Source organism: Malus sylvestris, chromosome 11 (assembly GCF_916048215.2).
Source record: "Malus sylvestris chromosome 11, drMalSylv7.2, whole genome shotgun sequence".
Lineage (NCBI taxonomy): Eukaryota > Viridiplantae > Streptophyta > Magnoliopsida > Rosales > Rosaceae > Malus > Malus sylvestris.
The window spans coordinates 2,041,629-2,063,935 of NC_062270.1; the positions used below are offsets into that span (position 1 = coordinate 2,041,629).

A 22,307-nucleotide genomic window follows, 5' to 3' on the forward strand; every position below is an offset into this window, starting at 1 on the left:
TCATGCAATGCATTTCCTTCTAATTTTTTGTGATAAACTAATAAATAATTGACTAAATAAACATCATGCAAAGTTTCAATAAAAATTTCCAAGTTTTTCTTACAATTTCTATGGTTTTTATTCAATTTTTATCAATATCGATAATATCCCGATATTTCCATCGAAATTTTCGTGTTTTTGGACTACCGATATTTCCGATATCATCGATATTTTATATCTTGGTTGAGGGGTAAGAGATCAGGGAGTGAAGGAGGGAGAGACGAGAGTGAGTGCAGAAAGGGAGAGAAGAAAGAAGGCGGTTATGGGAGAAGAGACAAAGAAGAGAGATTGGGGAAAGAAAAAAAAAACATAAGGTGGGCCCCACGTGGCTCACCATTTAAGGCCTTAAAACAACTTTTAAATAAAAGTGGGGTTGGGATGTTTCAGCTTTCTCTTAATTTCTCTTTTATAGAACAACATTGTTAATTGCGTTTATATATTCAGATTGATCAAAAGAAAGAATAATTTATATTGAATTCTGTTTTTCTTGATCAGTTGCATATACACTTCTTATTCGGTTTTCATGAATTTTTTTTTCATTCTTTGTATTTAAAATGGTGAATGACAACCACTATTGTTCATGGACTTTAGGTAGGAACTTGCATCTAAAATCCCACATTATTTGACAATTGCATGAACAACATTTAAATCATTATTTTAAGCAAAGTGAAAACGAAAAACATGACAACTTTTTAGGACGTGCATGGTAAAGAAAAAGTTCATCTTTGCACAATACATTTAAAATATATCTTGACAATTACAATGGAAAAAATAAACTAACACAATACACCTTTAAGAGCACGTAGCACCCATGATACAAAAATGTCTCTCGCACGCACGTTAGTGCATGCGGAGAGGCTAGTGTATGTGTGTATAAAATATGTTTTCTTATTATTTGTTCTGAGAAATCTCTTAAGAGTTGTGATATTTGAATATTTATCACTTAGTTTAGTTTTCGAACTGTAGAAAATCAAATTGTCGGATTCAATAGAAGCATATTGAATCGTCTATCTATACACTATAATTGATTAAGTAAACAATTTTAGTTTTAATTGATTTTTTTTTTTTGGAGTTTTAACGAAAAGCCTGCAGTACTGTTCACTTTAACCAAAAATCACATTTTTACACTAAAAAGTCAAATATGGTACTATTCACTTTACCCTTTATTTTGTTCTAATCATTAAAACTCAAAGTTTTCAAACCATTTTCATTAGTTTTTTTTTTTTTTCCATAGATAATATTTACAAAATAATTTATAACATCAAACGCTTTTTATCATAAACATTACACTCTCTGCAAACCAGCCACGATGAAGTGTTTTGAAGAAAAACCTATCCTCAATCTTGAGGAGCTAAGCATTTCTCGAACCAGAAATGTCACGTTATATGTACCTATAGAAAATTAGGAGTTTTAATGAAAAGTCCACGGTACTATTCACTTTAACGAAAAACCACATTTTTACACTAAAAAGTCAAACCTGGTACTATTCACTTTATCCTTTATTTTGTCATTATCATTAAAACTCAAAGTTTTCTAGCATTTTTCATTAGTTTTCTTTAGAAATTCTTGTTTACTCAATTTTTTATTGTTTTGATTTGATTTGTGGACAAGGAGGGGGAGAACAACTAAGTGGGCCAAACATTCTAAAAACCCATATCAAGGTGAGCCTTGCTCCTTGGGTTGCTTTGAGAGGGATTTTAGTAATTATTCAATTTTTCTTCTATATTATGTACCGATGAATGATACGAAAAATGAACAGCTGAGATTAAAAGTAGAAGATCTAATAGTTATAAAAATAAAATCTAACGACTAAGAATCAATTACAACATTGGAAGCTTTTTTAATCTGTTCAAACTATTTAGGGCCTTAAGCTTTCATTCGGCAGCAAGGTCGTCCAACTTCATGTTTTCTGGTATGACTAGTTTACTAACTTATCGAATTCGATTTACGCAAGAAATTCAATGGTGACAAGAGAAAACGAGGAAGAAACATGAGGATTGTGTGGTCTGGTGTTAGTCCTACAAGTCAACTTCGTGTAACATACAGTCGGACGCGTCTACTAACCGTACGGGGCCATTGACACATCGAGCATGTACAAATGTCCTACCGGAGTTTAAGATTTGCTGATAATCTCCACAGTTTAATGTTATGAATACAGTAACTAGGTGTGTTTCATACTGAGTTTCAGAAGCACCAAAGTTGAGTCGGAATTTCAAATTTTCGTATGTTTCTTGCACGCTTAAAATTTTAACATACTGTAATGAAAATCGAATTCTGGTTCTGCACTGGCTATATTCAAATTGAATATGATAAATAACATGCGTTGTAAACCATAAGCAGAAACTAAAATGTTAAATACAAAGACATAAACAAGTTCATAAAATCACCATTTTATGTGGTGGGAAATTGCCGATTTGTTACTTTTCACCCTGCTTCACCATCTGCACAACTTTGAAACACAGATACAATGATGAAGAGGAGAGGAGTGATTCTTGAAGGCGGGTTGTGCTTATAGCATGCTGTCTGATCTTGCAGGCAACCTCCTAAAGAAGTTGAGTGGCACTGAAGGAAGTTTGTGGCGTAATCTGGGATGCCTTAACACGTAAACGCCTGCTAGAAGGGCCACAACTTGGAATGGAGTTACATAGAGAACAATGGCGGCAATCAAACAGAAAGTTACGAACAGGGTTGTGGCTCTAGGGTCTCTCCAACTGAGAAGAGACTGAAACCTTTCGCTTTGAGTTGCCAGATCACCGACAACAGTCTGAACCCTCCCTGCTATGCTTCTTAGTCGATCATATCTCATTCTCACAATATCTGATGGCCGAGAAGTTGGGAATGTGTCAAACTCTTCATCTCGTTCGTTAGTATGAGCAGCATCAGCATGAGATAGCCGTGTGTCCATGTGAGGAGGGTGCCTCGGCCTCCACCGGTAGTTCCAAATTCCAATCAAGAATAGGTAGAGAAAAATAGTTGGAAGAATTAGTTCCGGATAAAGAACCAATATAATAAAGAGGATATGAATTAAAATGGTTGTGAGAGGATTCTTCCAATTGCAGATTTGATCAAGCCATTTTCCTACTGCAATCACCCCGCTTAAAACTCCCATTATTCGGAAAAAATTTGCCTTGCTTCTTCTCATGCTCCACATATGTGAATCAACATCCAGCATATACTCCACAACCTCTTTCCTCAGTGGGGGCTCAGCCCGGTTCAGCCTCATTGAGACAATCTGCATAGCCTGGTGCCTCAAGCTATCGAGCTGAATCACAGACAATGGATGAATGTAATGCATTTTTGGCAACAAAGGATGCGAATACATATACAGCATATTAATCAAAGATGAGCATGTAAACCTCACTGCCAGCTGAATTTCACCCATTTTCTTCACCCCAGATGGATGTAGGACCAGAAGAGGGTACGAATGTGTGTAAACCCTGTCAGCTTCAAGTGTAGATAGCCGAATTCTCACTTTGCCAATTCTTGAATCCTTTCCCCCTTTATCACCTCCATGTATATGACCATTGTCAAAAACCCCAATTGTAATGACAGTACACGGGTCGAAAACCTCCCAGATGTACTGCTCATTCCACTTGGGATTGAAGCTGTCCACGATTGTCCTTGTGCGAACCCATTTCTGCCCGTATTTTGCTACACAATAAGCATCTGTGGTACCTCGGCCATCTTTTGTTTTCATTGGCATCAAACCAACTGCGCTTATTACCCCTACCTCAAAAATCCCGATGCTCGACTTCCACAACTGCTTTGCTGTTGGCCTGAGATCACTACTGTAGTGTGTTGATTCATCCAAGACATGGTACCCACCATCCAAGCAAATCCGTAAATGAATCCTGCTGGAAAATTTGATCTCCCTCTTCTGTTCCCCATCTACGATCATATGCTTCTCAAGATTAAACCACCTAGTGTGCACAGGTTTATGGTCTAACCTCCTCTGCACAGTCTGTAAAGCAATCACACACTTACCCAAAATTTCATCTTTGCCGGATCCCACTCTATCTTCCACAGTAAGATACAACGGTTCCTCAAATGGTTCAGCAGCAACAAACATCAAATCCTCATTCCAAATTGGGTTAATACTTTTGCTCTGTGATATTCTAGTCCTCAATACCTGATTTCCACAGATAACCTTCACAAAAACTTCCGGATACCTACTCTTGTCATTAGGTAGCAAGTCCTGAGCTTCAATAACATTAACCCTCACATACCAAAGCTTGGGGGAGAGGTATACCTTCGATCGAATGTTATTGACACCCTCGGGCCCAACTGTTGCAGCATCAGAATGCCACGCATCAGGAAACGCCTCGTCTGCTTGAGTTCCCATCCAAACTGCCAACATCAGCTCTCCTTTGACCTTAACCCCCTTCCTGTCCTCCAACCTATACCATTGTGGTGCCAGTGGGCTATCTGGTGGAAAGCGTTTCGGGATGTCATTGAGCTCAAACATAATCCTGCCCATGAAATCATCTAGCACAACGTCCTTATCTTTCACCACAACTTCCAAAAACGAAGCTTGAAGTCGATCTTTGGAGAAAGCAAACACCTGATTCCATTCAGGGTTGGACTTCTTCTCAAAATGCCTAGTAACTCCCTTATAGTTTCCGAGTTTCACTTCAACATAGGGATCACAACTACCAGTGACATCTTTTGCAGGCAAATCCTTTGCTTTCACCACACGAACGTAAAGGTAGTGCATCTGTTCTACGAGGTCATAGGTGCATGAGAGCTTGTCGCCCGTGATAGATCCCGCGCCAATGTTTGGCGAGGTCTCTTTCAAAGCAAAATCTTGAGACTGCGGAGGCTTCTGCATTTTTCTAGTTTGTGGGAACGGAAAGAGAAGCTACTCCTTAAACACCAAACCAGGGTAAAAAAACAAATTGAATTCGAATGACACAAATGCTCAGTACAAGTGAAACCTCAAAAGATTTCCAACACCAACAATCAATTCCTTCCTAAAGATGTATAAATTTTCTGTAAAATGGAACAAAGATTATCTCAAATATAAAAGAGATGGCTTTACCAAGAACTTCAAAAGAAAGAAATCATGAAGGACTTGTTAACAACCTGCAGATTCAAAGAGATCAAGAAATCAATATATTACTCTTCCATAAAGTAACCCTCTTTCGGTTTCTTTGAGAAGAAAGTAGAGAGAGAGAGAGAGAGAGATTCAAATGTCACTTCCCTTTTCCATTTTTGGGATCACAGAAAAAATGAAGAAAAAAAACATCATTTCGAGTATTTTCAACTTAGAAAGACACTAAGTTTTCCCTTTTTCAACATTTATATAACTTGAGAACAACCAATACATATATTCTATTCAATCAATATATTTTCTGAGCAACCAAACATATTTCACAGTACAAAAACCTAATCAGAGAGTACTAACAGAAGATAAATGACCAAACTTAGCTTTATATTCACAACTCACAGATCCAGTGCAGAAACCCCATCAAGTCCAAGACGACAAGTAAGCTCAAATTTAAAAAAAAAAACTTGTACATTAACTTCAACTAATCACACCTAAAGAAAAATGGGTTTCAAACAACGACTAAAAAAACCAACTTCAGGAAAACCTTAAAAGTAAGCAAGCATTGTTCAACTTCACAAGCAAATTAAATGACCAACTTATAAAAAAATAAAAAATAAAAAGCAGAAAAAGGGGATCAAGAAAACCTTACAAGTAATGCCGACTTATTAGAGTTATAAAGTAAAACACTGACCTGAGGTATCTAAAAGTGCTTTTCTTCAAGGTGCGTCCATGGAAAATCTTCGACTTTAAGAAAATAAAAAAATGGGAAAATTCAGTTTTTTGCAAGGGAAGAAAAAAAGGGCAGCTGAAGAGAGTGAAGAGTGTGTGGGGCTGAGATCTGTGAGAAAGACTGAATCTTCTCTGTATAAAGAGCATCGACAGAAAGAAACCTACTGAGTGCCAACTTTTTCACACTTCCTTAACAATTTTTTATGTGTTTTGTTAGTTCTTATTGTTTTGTTTAAGAGAGGGCATGTCACACGTGTGAGAGGATTGTGGTCGGTTTTGGCATCATTCCTGAAAATTAATGCTCCGCTGTTTAATGAAGACCAACAAGTTGTGTTGAAAACACAATTGAAAGTGGATACGTGTTCATTTGTTGGTCTTGGAGTAATGTTTCTCAAAGATATGAGACAATTGTGTGTCTTTTAATATGTTTCTTGGTTTGCTCATCATGTGTGCTTTGATAATGAAATGCGTATTTGGTCTCACACTCTGTAAGAGTTTCTTTAGTATTTCTCATATAATTAAGCATTTTAGTGATAATTTCGAGATTTTTACGTAATAGTGGGATCATAATGAGTTGGGAGTAACCTTGATGAAAATTGGAAAAATATATCATTGAGGGAGGAGAATTCGAATCCAAAACTTTTGGGCTCATTTGTAAGTGTAAATCTTTTTTTTTGGTAAAAAGTGTAAATCATTTTAATCATAGAGTTACTTGAGCCTCTAGCCCTAGACGATACCTATGTTTTTTGTTTTTTATACAACAATATTCTAATCTATAAAAGAAAAAGTTATGTTCGTCACACAATCGTTGAGCTACCGGCTTATCAACCCTATAAAAAAACACCTATGTTTTTGTAGGCTTATGTTAGCTTTATCCTCTATAACTCGATTTCGGTCACACTATACCTCCTATAACTCAAAAGTCACTGCTTACTCAAAATTTACTCCAAAATAAACATAAGCACTTAAATTGATATTACAATACAAAATGGGTTAGTTTTAGGTACGTCCATTGAACTCAAAAGTCACCACTTTATTTGTATTGTATGATATTTACTCTAAATAATTAAGAGCATGTGTTTATCACACAATAGACCAGCATCGAAGGCGACCATTACCTATGTCAATATGTTAGAAAAGGACAATGATTGTCTGCCATCTCACTTTCAGTGCCCTTCCGTGCCCTTCTATTTTGTGTAGTTACGGTTAAGCCACGTCAACATTTTATATTGTTTTTTATAGAGATAATAAGACAAAATGAATAGTAATATAAAATATTGACGTGGTTTAACCGTGACCACATAAACAGGAAGACATAGAAAGACACTGGAAGTGAAAGAGCAGACAATCCTTGTCTGTTAGAAAAAGCTAATTTATTAATTGATTTGTGATCACGTGTGCTGTTAGAAAAGGCTAATAACTTTACTAATTCTCATATGGGAATGTAATTATGAGTTGATTGATGAGGGTACATGTTCTTAAAAAGGTTAACATCACATCATTAAATTTCAATGGTACTACTATGTGACCTTAAGACGAACTTGTTGATATTTGGTGGAGGGGCGACGGGGAGTTTCTGGATGTAATGGTTCTCAATTTTTGGAAGAGATTAGGTGTTTCGTGTGCAACTATTATCTAAGAGTTAGTCTCGTCTATTTTTTTTTTTTTTTGCTTGAATAAAAGACATAGGTAAAAATGTAAATTGCATGATTTAGCCAAAGTTATTGTGTTCATAGTAGTAACATTTTCTTACATAAAGGACTACATTAAAGTGAGGCTGTTCGAAAATGACTTGGATTGTCTGCCATCTCATTTCGGTTTCCTCCTCGTGCCCTCCTGTTTTGTGTGGTCATGATTAAACAATGTCAACATTTTATATTATTTTTTTATAAAAATAATAAAACAAAAAGAAATAGTAATATAAAATGTTGACGTGGCTTAACCGTGACCACACAAACAGGAGGGCACGAAGAGGGCACCGAAATGGGAGGGTAGACAATCCAAGTCCGTTCTAAAATCATTGCATTCACCTCATGTCACATCATCAATATTTGCATAAGTGTAAATAATATAAATATTATATATCAATTTTCTTAATTTAAGGTGAGGTGCAAGAAGAAGGTGACGTGAACTAAAGGGATTATGATTCTCTTCCCTCATCTTTTCATCTATTTCCATCCCCTTCTCTTATATTTTTTATTTTGTCTTCTTTTTTTTTCTATAAAAAATTAATATAAGATGTTGACGTGATTTAACCGTGACCGTTCAAATAAGAGGGAAGGGAAGGAGAAGTAAAGGGAGAGAATCCTACTCCGAACTAAAGGGTATACTAATATACCTATCTCTTCTTATCAATTATTTGAATTTTTTCTTTTCTTGAATAAACACTATTAAATTAAATATATTATCGAAAACTTACAGCAGCTTGCCAAACAAAGGCTAAGAGACAAAAAAAAAGAAAAAAAAAGGAGTGTTACACAATTATTATGAAGCTATGCGGTTAGAAATTGATCTTTAAATCAAAGTAATGTACTCTATAACATAGGCTTCATCCGTACAAGTAACGGAGAACATACAAAAGCTTTGGAATATTATTTTCAGAAGCGAAACCCTTTCTTACCACAAGGAACTTGCCAATCCATGGTTATACCATGAAGTTACAAAGGCGGTACTGGTGAACCAACCCCCTAAAAGTGAAATAAGCACAAAGAAAGAGTAATAGACTAGACCAACCTACAAAAACAAAGCGGTAACTTCGTAACCAGTCATCAATAATATCAAATAAATCATAATATTTAGTTTTACAAAACTTTTTTGTTTTTCTTTATGCACGCCTCTATGTATTTATGTTTTTTCTTTTTAATTTATTCAATTCAAATGTAAAACCAAACATGAGTGTCGAGAAAACAAAATCACGAAAGTCGCTTCCCAAGAAAGAAATGTAGAGGTAAACAATCGAATATGAAATAAATATTGAACCTCAACTCTTAAATGATATATGTATGATATGTCACAAACTAATTTATTTGGCCATACCGCCAAAATTTCGATTTATATGGCATTAACAAGGGGGTTTCACTTTCATGGGGCCTATATCGAAAGCAAAGGATAACCTCCTACATTAATATATGAACAATGGTATTCATGTTTTGAGAAAACAAAAATTGCAAAACTTAGGCCCACAATGCTTGCAGTTGAAAAATAATGAGAAAGAAATTGTTGTTATTGTTAGGTATATTAGAACCATGAATTAAATTTCATTTTTTAAGATATTAAAAAAATAAGGCTTAAATGTTAAAATGGTTCGTGTATTTTACCATATTAATCAATTTGGTCATTGTGTTTTTAATTTGGCCAAATTGGTCTCCGTGTATTTTAATGGGTTTTAATGGGTTTACATTGAAGTTACATTTCTATCCTTTCATTTGCAAGACACATGTTAATTTTAACGGTTTTTTAACAGATTGGCTAACAAGGTAAACATGGAGATCAATTTGACTGATAAGATAACATACAAGGACTATTTTGATATTTATGCTTAAAAATAAAACCTCCCTCTCTTTTGGTATCTAACTTAATACTCCAAGTATTACTAAAAGTTTGAATGTTTAATAGTGGGAGGAATTCGTGGGTACGGAGAATCAGACTAAATGGTCGTTTGATCACGTACACAAAAAACACCTCATTTTTTTGTATTTTGATTTCATCCATTGTGCTGATTGTTCGTAAACGAACAAAAGAATTCCTCCTAAGATTCGTTATACTTACGAATACGGAGAGATTTGTATTGGAGAATGATGAGTAGTTATTACATAAATTAAAATATAGAAATTAAAGGAGTAGATGAAAAACCAAGTGGGAGACTTTGGAGATTGGAGTCATATCTTATAGGTGTGTTAGGTAGAAGAACCATCAAATTATCCAAAAATGGAGAGATGGCAAGAAAATAAACCCCATTTCTGTGTATGATTCTTAACATCTTCCTGATGTGACACAAAACAGTTGGCATGGCTGACGACCCATGCAAAAGCAAATCTACAAAGCCAAAAAGAAAAGAAAACGAGAGTTGAATTTTACCCCTCTTTTTAACATCTCACATTTTTTTTATTTTATATTTCATGGGCGGATTGAATAAAATCAAAACAAAATGTTTACGCTACCGTGGACAACTGAATGTCTATACTCACAGTCACAGGTAAATTAAAAGAGGAAAGCGAGTGAGCAGAAGGTAAAAAAAGAAAGGAAAACTAATGAAAAATACTTAAAAACTTTGAATTTTAACAATAAGGACAAAATAAAAGGTATAGTGAATAGTACCAAGATTGACTTTTTAGTGAGACTTACTACTTATGCAAGTTCCTACCTTATTGAGAATAAGCGTTGTTCCTTGGAATCAATGCCGACGAGTCGACTTCCTCAACTTCTGCATGATGCTGAATCTACCTTGAGTATTTACCCACTCAAGGGGGAGTGTTGTAAACATTCCTAGTTTAAGTATGATTGTGTAAATCCTAGATAAGATTTGATTCTAGTTATCCTTTCCTATTACAACTTGTATTACTTGGAGGAGAAGGAATATCTTCTCTCCCTTTACTACTATAAATAAAGGCACAATGTACGAGGGATAACAACACACACATTCCCCTACAATTCTACAAACACACATCTCTCTCCTCTCTCTCTCTGCCGCCAGCCCTAGTCCCTCTGTCAGATAAAATAGACCACAACACGTTATCAGCACGCTCCTACCGCTGCGCTTAGGAATCTGACGTTGGAGATTTTTTCTGCATCAAACCAGTTCATCCATATCATCACGCAATCAGGTTCTTTCCAAACAACGGTTTTTAACTAGATATTTTGCAAGCCCTGATAGCATGAACATTCACCATGATGCATGACCCAACTTTACGTTTAACGTATTTTAGATTCTACATAAATTGTGTATGCTTCATCATCAAAATTGCTCCAATTATGTGAATTTGATATTTGCCATGAATTGAATCTTACATATGTACATGCATTGAAACTATTATTTGCATATGCATCAAAGTAAATATGTGATTCATTGAATTATATATGCATCTAATTAAAAAAAAAAAAAAAAAAAAAAAAAAAAAAGTTTATGGGCTCGCCTGGAACGGCCCAAATAAAAATAATAATAATAATAATAATTTTTAGGGCTGCACACAGCAACCCATTCCCCTCTTCTCACCCCGTGGGCCTATAATCCCACCCAAGGGTTCTCGGCCTATATTTTTAGACCCCGAGATTTTATTATTTAATTTTTTAAAAATAATATGGGTTTTTATATTTTCACCCACATTTTAATTTGGCCCCGAAGACCAAAAATAAATTAATTCACTTATCATTATACAATATTTCTGCATATATTCTTTGCATATTTGTTTGCATATATATTTGTGTTTGCCTGCAGGAATATATGAACCTGAAGTTCATAATTACTTTGAAACCCGAAGTTTCTTATACACATGCCTTGTTAGAAAACCCGAAGTTTTCACTTAAACATATCACCCATGAAAACCCGAAGTTTTTCATGCAAAATTAAACCAATACATGTCTATTAGAACCTGTATGTTCTACTCCTATGTGAATGGATTGATTTTTCTCCATTACACTAACCACATCTTGTCCATCTATTTTGTGATAGGAACATGTCGAACTTGAACAAACTCGACTTCACCGCTTTGGAGGTTTCTGGAAGGAACTACCTCAAGTGGGTTCAAGATGTGAAGCTCCACCTCACTGCAAAGAACTTGCGTCCTGCTATTGAAGAAGCAACAGATAAACCTGTTGGCGAGGCTGAAAAAGCCACTGCTATGATCTTCATCCGAAGACATATCCATGACGCTCTACAAACTGAGTACCTTGCTGAGGAGGATCCACGTGCATTATGGGTCGCTTTGGCTGATCGTTTCGATCACCAAAAGGACATATTCTTGCCTGAAGCAAGACACGACTGGCAGCACTTGCGCTTCCAAGACTTTAAGTCTGTGAATGAATATAATTCTGAAGTTTGTCGAATCCGATCACTTCTTAAGTTTTGCAATGAAACTTTGACTGAAGAGGATCTCCTGGAGAAGACCTACTCGACCTTCTCTGCTTCTAATATTGTCCTGCAGCAACAATATAGAGCTCAGAAGTTCACTAAGTTCTCGGATTTGATCTCTGTTTTACTTCTTGCTGAAAAGCAGAACCAGCTGTTGATGAAGAATCATCAAGCTCGACCTACTGGGGCTACTGCTGTGCCTGAAGCACATTATAGCACTAATCAGCACCCAAAACGCCAAAAGAGGCGTGGTAAGGGCGGCCAGAAGCCATCCCACCAAGGTCAACAGAGCCAAGGCCCATCCAAGGGAGGAAACAAAGCCCAGAAGCGCCCAAACCTCGCTCCCAAGGCCCCGAACTTCAAGAATAAGGGCAAAGCACCTGCCACAATGAATGACGATATGTGCTATCGTTGTGGTTCCAAGGACCATTGGTCCCGTATTTGCCGTGCTCCCAAGAAGGTTGTGGATGCATATCATTCTCGTCGTACGAAGTTTGAATCAAACTTCCTGTAAGTGGACGAACCGAAGACTACAAAGATGGAGGTTTCTGATTTTCAGGAGGATACCACTCCTATGGAAGATTAGAATCTTAGACATAGACTTATTTTTCAGTTAAAATAAGACAATTGGGGACGAATTCCACCTTGTGGCCGAACCCCACCTTGTTTTTTTGGTTGATTTTGAACAATTTTCCTTTATGTTTTGGATTATTAGTTGGCGATTTATTTTGGATATTAAGTTTTTTCCTTGAATAAATGAAATTATTTTGAATTGATACTTGTTTTTATAAACTTTTATGCATGTGACCGATTCAAATTAATTTTTCATTCTAGGTATGACTAGTGGGAAAGTTAGTTGTCTGGCAGATAATGCAACCACGCATACTGTTTTGCGTGAACGCATCTATTTCACTAACTTCGTACCTAAGAATGCACCTCTGACAACCCTCTCAGGCCCATCCAACCTGATCGAAGGATACGGTAAGGCACGTATAATGTTGTCCAATGGTACAATCTTGACCATTGCTGAGGCACTCTATTCTCCACGTTCCGGAAGAACGTTACTAAGTTTCAAGGACATTAGAGATAACAATTACCACGCTGAAACCCACGTAGAAAACGGAGTTGAATTTATGTGCGTAACTTCCTACGAATATGGCCAGAAGCGTATTCTAGAGAAGATGGAGCGTAACCCGAGTGGTCTGTATACTACGACCATACGCCCCATAGAATGCCACTATGTGGCCGGCCCTACCACAGGGACCGCGCACGAAATTACACTTTGGCATGATCGTTTGGGACATCCTGGACGAATAGCGATGCGCCGTATCCTCAAAACTTCACACGGGCATCCACTAACCCGAAGCTTAGGTTCGATCCATGAAATTGCATGTCAAACATGTTCTATGGGAAAGCTTATTACTAAGCCTTCTTATGACAAGATTCGTTCGAATCCTCCCATTTTTCTACAACGGATTCAGGGGGACATTTGTGGACCGATTCAACCTCCCTGCGGACCATTTAGATATTTTATGGTTTTGGTTGACGCTTCTACACATTGGTCACACGTGTGCTTGTTGTCCACAAGGAACGCTGCATTCTCCAAACTGTTGGCTCAGGTTATCAAGCTCAGGGCTCACCACCCTGATTATCCGATCAAATCTATTCGATTGGATAATGCTGGAGAATTCACATCTAAAACTTTTGATGACTATTGCATGTCGGTTGGGGTTGAAGTTGAACATCCTGTACCCCATGTTCACACCCAGAACGGCCTGGCAGAGGCTTTCATTAAGCGTTTACAAATTATTGCTCGATCGTTGGTCATACGTACCAAGCTCCCGATCGCTGCTTGGGGCCATGCAATATTGCACGCAGCAAAGTTGGTCCGCCTGAGGCCTGTTGCGACACAACCATTTAGTGCCCTTCAGTTGGTCACCGGATGCGAACCCGACATATCGCATCTGCGCGTTTTTTGTTGTGCGGTCTATGTGCCGATCTCGCCGCCCTTACGTACAAAAATGGGGCCTCAGCGAAGGATGGGAATCTATGTCGGATATGATTCTCCTTCGATTATTCGTTACTTAGAACCTTTGACAGGCGATCTGTTTACCGCTCGTTTCGCGGATTGTCACTTCTATGAGACAGTCTTCCCGTCGTTAGGGGGAGATAAGAACGTCAACGTTCCTAATGAACGACGCGAATTATCGTGGACGACTCCCACTTTGTCTCATTTAGATCCCCGCACCGCTCAGTCTGAAGCTGAAGTGCAGCGCATATTAGATCTCCAGAGCATAGCTCAGAGCATGCCAGATGCTTTCACCGATCTAGCGCGCGTGACAAGATCACATATTCCAGCTGCGAATACGCCTGCAAAGATGGATGTACCAAATGTACGACGGACTACCCTCCTGGAAGCCCGGGACGCCAATTCTGGTGATCCACGTACATTAGCGGCTAGCCAATCATCTGCCCCTACACAAAAGCGTGGCAGACCCCTTGGTTCAAAGGATTCACACCCCCGGAAGAGGAAAACCACGGCACAAGGTCCTGAAGAGCCTACCGTGAATCCGACTATCGCTTACTCATTTTACCCAACTCATGAGGAAATTCTAGATTATGGAAGCGTCCTTGAAGAGACGAATCCTCCTCCCGAGAATCGTGAGATTTCGGTCTATTATGCTAGCTTAGATGATGTGTGGCGTAGAAATGAGATGATTGTCGACGATGCATTAGCATTTGCAGTAGCTACTGAGATCATGTTGAGCGATGACATTGAACCGCGTTCCGTTGATGAATGTCGACGTAGAGCTGATTGGTCAAACTGGAAACAAGCAATCCAAGTCGAACTTGATTCACTTGCGAAAAGTAAGGTGTTTGGACCTGTAGTTCCTACTCCTCCACATGTGAAGCCCGTTGGCTACAAGTGGGTTTTCGTTCGGAAGCGTAATGAGAAGAACAAAATTGTGCGTTACAAAGCTCGTCTTGTAGCACAAGGTTTCTCACAACGCCCCGGGATTGACTATGACGAAACTTACTCACCCGTTATGGATGTGATTACTTTTCGATACCTTATCAGTTTGGTAGTTTCCGAAAAACTGGATATGCAGCTGATGGACGTAGTAACCGCGTATCTCTATGGGGATCTTGATACGGAAATTTATATGAAAGTTCCCGAATGACTTACATTGACTGGTTCAAATATTTCCAAACCCCGGAACACGCTCTCAATTCGGCTGAGGCGTTCACTATACGGTTTGAAACAATCCGGAAGAATGTGGTATAACCGTTTAAGTGAGTATTTGACTAGTCAGGGATATGTGAATAACGAACTATGCCCTTGTGTGTTCATTAAGAAGTCACATTCCGGATTTGCGATTGTTGCAGTATATGTCGATGGCATGAATCTCATCGGAATTCCTGAAGAGCTCACGAGAACTGCTTCGCACCTGAAGTCGGAATTTGAGATGAAAGATCTAGGTAAGACTCGATACTGTCTCGGCCTCGAGATAGAGCATTGTTCGGATGGAATCCTAGTACATCAATCGAACTACACCCAGAAGGTGTTGTGCCGTTTTAATGAGGATAAAGCGAAGCCTTCGAGTACTCCTATGGTCGTTCGTACGCTAGATGCAAAGCGAGATCCCTTCCGTCTGAAGGAGGATGATGAAGAGATTTTGGAGCCTGAAGTTCCTTATCTAAGTGCGATAGGCGCTTTATTGTACTTAGCTCAATGCACTAGACCCGACATCTCCTTCGCTGTTAATCTTTTGGCAAGATACAGCAATGCACCAACACGCAGACATTGGACTGGCGTGAAAGACATCTTCCGTTACCTTAAGGGTACTACGGATTTAGGCTTATTCTATCCCTACGAATCCTCGAGTGATACCGCACCCTATGCTCATCGGGTTGATTCTCGCCTTGTTGGTTATGCCGACGCTGGATACTTATCTGATCCGCACAAGGCGCGTTCTCAAACGGGTTATGTCTTTACCGTTGGAGGCACCGCAATATCTTGGAGGTCAACTAAACAGACCTTAGTTGCCACTTCGTCTAACCATGCTGAAATTCTCGCCTTACATGAAGCAACTCGGGAATGCTTTTGGTTGAGAGCAGTAGTGGGCCATATTCGAAGCTCCTGTGATCTTCATCCCGCCGTTAATGCCCCGACGACGATTTTTGAAGACAACGCAGCTTGTATTGAACAGCTCAAGAAGGGTTACATCAAAGGAGACAACCCCAAGCATATTGCGCCGAAGTTCTTCTTTACACATCAACAACAAGAGCATCAGAAGATTGAAGTCACGCAAATCCGATCACAAGACAATCTGGCCGACCTCTTCACCAAATCACTACCGAAGGCGACGTTTCAGAAGCTTGTTCATGGAATTGGTATGCGTAAACTTTCTGAGTTGTAACTTTGCTATTTCTCTTTGGAATTATGTCAAACTCAGGGGGAGTATCTTCTAGATACTTGCTTGATCTTAATGTACTCTTTTTCCCTACGATTAGGAGCATTTTTCCCACTGGGTTTTTGCTACCTAACTAGGTTTTAACGAGGCACCCACCTTGGGCTGATCATATCCCTGATGACGTCCTGTAGACGTTTCTTTTGACTTTGCATTTCTCACGCATTTTTCCTTAGACTATGGATTTTGTCCCTACTTGGGTTTTTGCCATAGCCTTAGGGTTTTTTAGTGAGACTTACTACTTATGCAAGTTCCTACCTTATTGAGAATAAGCGTTGTTCCTTGGAATCAATGCCGACGAGTCGACTTCCTCAACTTCTGCATGATGCTGAATCTACTTTGAGTATTTATCCACTCAAGGGGGAGTGTTGTAAACATTCCTAGTTTAAGTATGATTGTGTAAATCCTAGATAAGATTTGATTCTAGTTATCCTTTCCTATTACAACTTGTATTACTTGGAGGAGAAGGAATATCTTCTCTCCCTTTACTACTATAAATAAAGGCACAATGTACGAGGGATAACAACACACACATTCCCCTACAATTCTACAAACACACATCTCTCTCCTCTCTCTCTCTGCCGCCAGCCCTAGTCCCTCTGTCAGATAAAATAGACCACAACAGTTTGATCACGTACACAAAAAACACCTCATTTTTTTGTATTTTGATTTCATCCATTGTGCTGATTGTTCGTAAACGAACAAAAGAATTCCTCCTAAGATTCGTTATACTTACGAATACGGAGAGATTTGTATTGGAGAATGATGAGTAGTTATTACATAAATTAAAATATAGAAATTAAAGGAGTAGATGAAAAACCAAGTGGGAGACTTTGGAGATTGGAGTCATATCTTATAGGTGTGTTAGGTAGAAGAACCATCAAATTATCCAAAAATGGAGAGATGGCAAGAAAATAAACCCCATTTCTGTGTATGATTCTTAACATCTTCCTGATGTGACACAAAACAGTTGGCATGACTGACGACCCATGCAAAAGCAAATCTACAAAGCCAAAAAGAAAAGAAAACGAGAGTTGAATTTTACCCCTCTTTTTAACATCTCACATTTATTTTATTTTATATTTCATGGGCGGATTGAATAAAATCAAAACAAAATGTTTACGCTACCGTGGACAACTGAATGTCTATACTCACAGTCACAGGTAAATTAAAAGAGGAAAGCGAGTGAGCAGAAGGTAAAAAAAGAAAGGAAAACTAATGAAAAATACTTAAAAACTTTGAATTTTAACAATAAGGACAAAATAAAAGGTATAGTGAATAGTACCAAGATTGACTTTTTAGTGTAAAAATATGGTTTTTCGTTAAAGTAAACAGTACCGGAAGCTTTTCGTTAAAGTTCTCAAAAAAGAAATGTGAACAATTAAAGGGGGTAAGCGGGTGAACAAAAAGGGAAAAAGGGTGTAGTGTTGAAAATGCTAGTGGGTAATGAATGCCCACAGTAATATTGAAATCCTTGGTAGATGAATGAAAACGTTGGCAGGTGAATGTAGACCTTGGAAACAAAAGGATCGTATTTTCAAAGTTGAGGGTTGTAAATTTCAAAATGTAGTAATACGAGTTGCTCTATAAATAGAGTACTCGACTGCAATCAAAACACACAAAGAAAGAAAGATCAACAACATCATCTCTTCCTCTATCTTTTATTTGTTATCCTCTTGTGCTATTGTTTCAGTATGACATTTTACACATGCTTCGCTCCATTCACTAAAAAGGTTATCCCTTTAACTTTTACATATTTATAACACGTTATCAACACGAGTTTCTAAATATAACTATTCTCTCATTTCTCTTTGCCGAACGAAAAAAAAATGTTTCCTCTAAGGTTTTTACTGTTCATCTTCTTCCTCTGCCTCAACTGCGCGATATACCCTCGCGACGAACTGTTTGCTCCATGTCTGCTTCTAGTTCTCAACCTAATAGTTACATACATCTTTGATTTCTTCTTTGGTATAGATATTGATTACTAACCCAGTATTTATTTATGTTAATTTTACTACAATCCAAGATGGTGCGGTACAATCGCCCATCTTGAACTGCAAATTTAATCTTACTTCGATCCAAGATGGTGCGATATCATTGCCTATCTTGGACTGCAAATCTAATTTTACTGCAATTTTAGGTGGAGTGGTATTATTCGCCCATCATACCTTGCATATTTAAATTTGTCTGCTGTTTAATTTCATTGCAATTTTAGGTGGAGCGGTATAATCACCCACCCTACTCTGCGTATTTAAATTTTCCTGCTACTTGAGTGGTGCGGAATAATCGCTCATTCTATGTTATATTATTTCAATGAGAAAGGTGCGGTATAATCGCCCTCCTCATTCACCCTGAAAATCTCGAGCCAGAAGTTTCGAGTGCTTATCATTTTGGCCTGAAGATCAAAATGAAAAATTTGTAAGAACCAGAAGTTCTAACACTATATTCCTCCAAGAATACATATTATTGCAAGTTCTTATACATCTCATTTTCTTTCAGAAAAGAAAATGACGAACTTGGCGAAGCTTGATTATGCTACCCTGGACATTATTGGGAAGAATTACCTTACCTGGGTACTGGATACCAAGATCCATCTGGAAGCAGGGAATCTTGGAGATACCATTAGGGAAGAGAACAACTCATCCTCTCAACAGCGGGCGAATGCCATGATCTTTATTCGTCGCCATCTTGATGAGGGACTAAAAAGCGAGTACTTAACGGTTGAAGATCCGTTAGCTCTCTGGAAGGCCTTGAGAAACAGATACGATCACCAAACAATGGTGATTCTTCCAAAAGCTCACTATGAATGGACTCACCTAAGGATCCAGGATTTCATGTCAGTGGCTGAGTATAATTCTGCGTTGTTCAGAATTACTTCTCAGATGAAGCTCTGTTGGGATACAATTACTGAGGAAGATTTGCTGGAAAAGACTTTCAGCACATTTCATGCCTCAAATGTGCTCCTGCAGTAGCAGTATAGAGCGCGAGGCTTCACTGAATACAACCAGCTGATATCTGTGCTCTTGGTAGCTGAACAGAACAATGAGCTCCTGATGAAAAACCATCATTCCCGACCTACTAGATTTGCACCATTCTCAAAAATGAATGCTGCTTCCCTCGAAGTGAACGCCACATCCTCTGGTGGCGATAATCATAAACGAGGACGTGGCCACAAGCGAGGTCGGTGGAACAGGAAAGGCAAGAACCATGGTGGTCAGTTTCATAACCAGGTTCAGAAGCATAATTCAGGCCCGAGCTTCAAACAAATGAATCGCCACAAAGGCAAAGCTCATATGAACAATGCTCCCAGGAACTCTGAAGGAGTCTGCCATAGGTGTGGTGGCAATGGGCATTGGGTGCGCACTAGTGGATCTGTATCAAGCCTCTCTCAAGGATAAAGGTGTCGAGACCAATTTTCTCGACCAGACTAAACCAATGAATATACCTGATCCAGTGTGTGACTTATCAGGGCAGTTGAACACAACTCACCTATATGTTTTAGACTTTATTGTGGAAAGGGGAAATTAAGTATACCGGTCCGACTGAATCATTTATGTTTGATGTACTTTTATTATGCTGAACTTGCAGTTCAAAACTAGCATTTCAGATTTAATAAAAGTGGCATGTAAATTTTCTGTTATAACTTGCTTTTAACTCTGATGCCCTTACTCAGAAAGTATGGATAAAAACTATGGTCATTCTCAAAACATACGAAATGGCTAAGATATTTGTCTTGCAGATTGTGCAACTACACATACAATACTTCAAGATCGAAAGTATTTCTCAAGATTGATGCTTACAAAAGTAAGGGTAACAACAATATCAGGACATTCAGATGTAATTGAAAGCTCAGGGAAAGTCCAGATTATGTTACCAAATGGAACAATATTGTCCATACAGAATGCATTGTATGTTACTCGAAATTTGTTGAGTTTCAAAGACATGCGTTTAAATGGATACCACATTGAAATGAAAAGTGCAGAAAATGTGGAGTATATATGCATTACCTCCAATGATACCCAGAAGCGTATATTGGAGAAGTTGCATGGTTTGTCGAGTGGATTGTATTATACATACATAAAGACTGTTGAATCACATACTGTCATGAACCAGAAGTTCATTGATTCAAAAGTTTACATGCTTTGGCATAACCATATGGGTCACCCAGGATCTACCATGATGTGTAGAATCATTACCAACTCTAATGGACATCTATTATTGAGCAGACACATTGCTATCTCAAATTATAACCCTTGCAAGGCTTGTACTCAAGGGAAGTTGGTAATTAGACCATCACAGCTAAAGGTTGATGCTGAATCCCCATCATTTCTGCAAAGAATTCAAGGGGATATTTGTGGGCATATTCAACCATCATGTGGACCATTTCAATATTTTATGGTTTTGGTTGATGCATCTACCCAATGGTCACATGTTTGTCTATTGTCTACTTGGAATATAGCTTTTGTGAGACTTCTTGATCAGATAATTAAATTACGAGCACAATTCCCAGATTACCCCATTAAGTCAATCTGACTTGATAACGCTGGTGAATTTACGTTTCAAACCTTTGATGATTACTACATGACATTGGGCATCGATGTTGAACACCACGTTCCTCATGTCCATACTCAAAATGGTTTAGCAGAAGCATTGATCAAGCGGCTTCAGTTAATAACCCGCATTCTGCTTATGAAAATAAAATTGTCAGTTTCTGCTTCGGGACATGCCATCTTACATGCTGCATCATTGGTTCGATTGAGACTTATAGCCAACTACCAATACTCATCAATATAACTTGTGTTTGGGCATCAGCCAAACATTTCACATTTACGAGTTTTTGGTTGTGCTGTTTATGTGCTTATTGCACCATCGCAACACACTAAAATGAGACCTCAGCGTAGACTGGGAATTTATGTGGGTTTTGATTCACCATCTATCATTAGATATTTGAAATCCTTGACAGGTGATATGTTTACAAATCGTTTTGCTGATTGTCACTTTGATGAGACAGTTTTCCCATCGGTAGGGGAGAAAAGACTGTTCCAAAACGAAAAGAGTTGACATGGGTTGTTCCCACCTTATCTCATTTTGATCCACGTAGCACTCAATGTGAAAATGAAGTGAAAAGAATCGTTCATTTTCAAAGTATTGCTAATCAAATGCCAGATGCATTTAATGATGTTATGAAAGTGACAAAATCACATATACCAGCTGCAAATGCACCTGCAAGGATTGATGTCCCTGTTGGACAAAATAAAATGGCTACGAATGATTCATCTAGTGCACGCTTGAAGCGTGGTAGACCTCCATGTTCAAAATATTCAGCCCCTCGAAAGAGAAAGTCGAGGGCACAACTGAATATAAATGAAATCATTCAAGAAGGAAAAATGAATGACACATCCACAATTCATGATTCTGTACTTTCAGAAAAGGAAAATGTCTTTGATGAGACACATGTACCTGAAGAAACAGAGGTATATGAAAGTAAAGAAATCTCGATAAATTATGTTTGTACTAATGAATTGTGGGATCAGAATGAAATAATCATCGACGACATGTTCGCATTCGTGGTAGCCACTAAAATCATATTAAATGATATCTTGAGCCCCGTTCTGTTAATGAATGCAAACAGAGACAAGATTGGTCTAAGTGGAAAGATGCAATCCAGGCAGAATTAAATTCCTTGGAAAGGCGAAATATTTTTGGACCAGTAGTTCAAACCCCGCCTAGTGTAAACCCTGTGGGTTACAAATGGGTATTCACAAGGAAACGCAATGAGAAAAACAAGATTGCAAGATATAAAGCACGACTCGTTGCACAAGGCTTTTCGCAAAGACCTGGAATTGATTATGAGGAGACATACTCTTCTGTAATGGACGCAATTAGGTTTCTTTTCTTAATAAGTTTAGTGGTTTCAAAGAAACTTGACATGCGACTTATGGATGTCATTATT

General features: G+C 38.1%; 3 protein-coding genes across 5 annotated transcripts; 2 read left to right on the top strand and 1 right to left on the bottom strand.

Moving 5' to 3' along the window:
- Positions 1-2,300: 2,300 nt before the first annotated feature.
- On the bottom strand, positions 2,301-6,067 carry LOC126589868 (FT-interacting protein 3-like). Of its 3 annotated transcripts, none has more exons than XM_050255307.1 (3): positions 5,778-6,067; positions 5,078-5,121; positions 2,301-4,871 (listed from the first exon to the last, which is right to left on the bottom strand). In XM_050255307.1, exon 3 carries the CDS (start codon positions 4,865-4,867, stop codon positions 2,549-2,551), a length of 2,319 nt encoding a protein of 772 aa, XP_050111264.1. In that variant the 5' UTR covers positions 4,868-4,871; positions 5,078-5,121; positions 5,778-6,067; the 3' UTR covers positions 2,301-2,548. The 3 variants fall into 3 exon arrangements, with proteins under 3 accessions (XP_050111264.1, XP_050111262.1, XP_050111263.1); XM_050255305.1 differs by having other exon boundaries at positions 2,301-4,903; XM_050255306.1 differs by lacking the exon at positions 5,778-6,067 and having other exon boundaries at positions 2,301-4,903; positions 5,078-5,721.
- A 4,446-nt stretch (positions 6,068-10,513) lies between these two features.
- LOC126589870 (uncharacterized) lies at positions 10,514-12,483 on the top strand. Its single transcript, XM_050255309.1, has 2 exons — positions 10,514-10,638; positions 11,484-12,483. Exon 2 carries the CDS (start codon positions 11,488-11,490, stop codon positions 12,394-12,396), a length of 909 nt encoding a protein of 302 aa, XP_050111266.1. The 5' UTR covers positions 10,514-10,638; positions 11,484-11,487; the 3' UTR covers positions 12,397-12,483.
- A 6,648-nt stretch (positions 12,484-19,131) lies between these two features.
- Positions 19,132-19,752, top strand: LOC126589197 (uncharacterized). The gene is made up of 2 exons (XM_050254400.1): positions 19,132-19,311; positions 19,393-19,752. Exons 1-2 carry the CDS (start codon positions 19,132-19,134, stop codon positions 19,750-19,752), a joined length of 540 nt encoding a protein of 179 aa, XP_050110357.1.
- Positions 19,753-22,307: the final 2,555 nt, after the last annotated feature.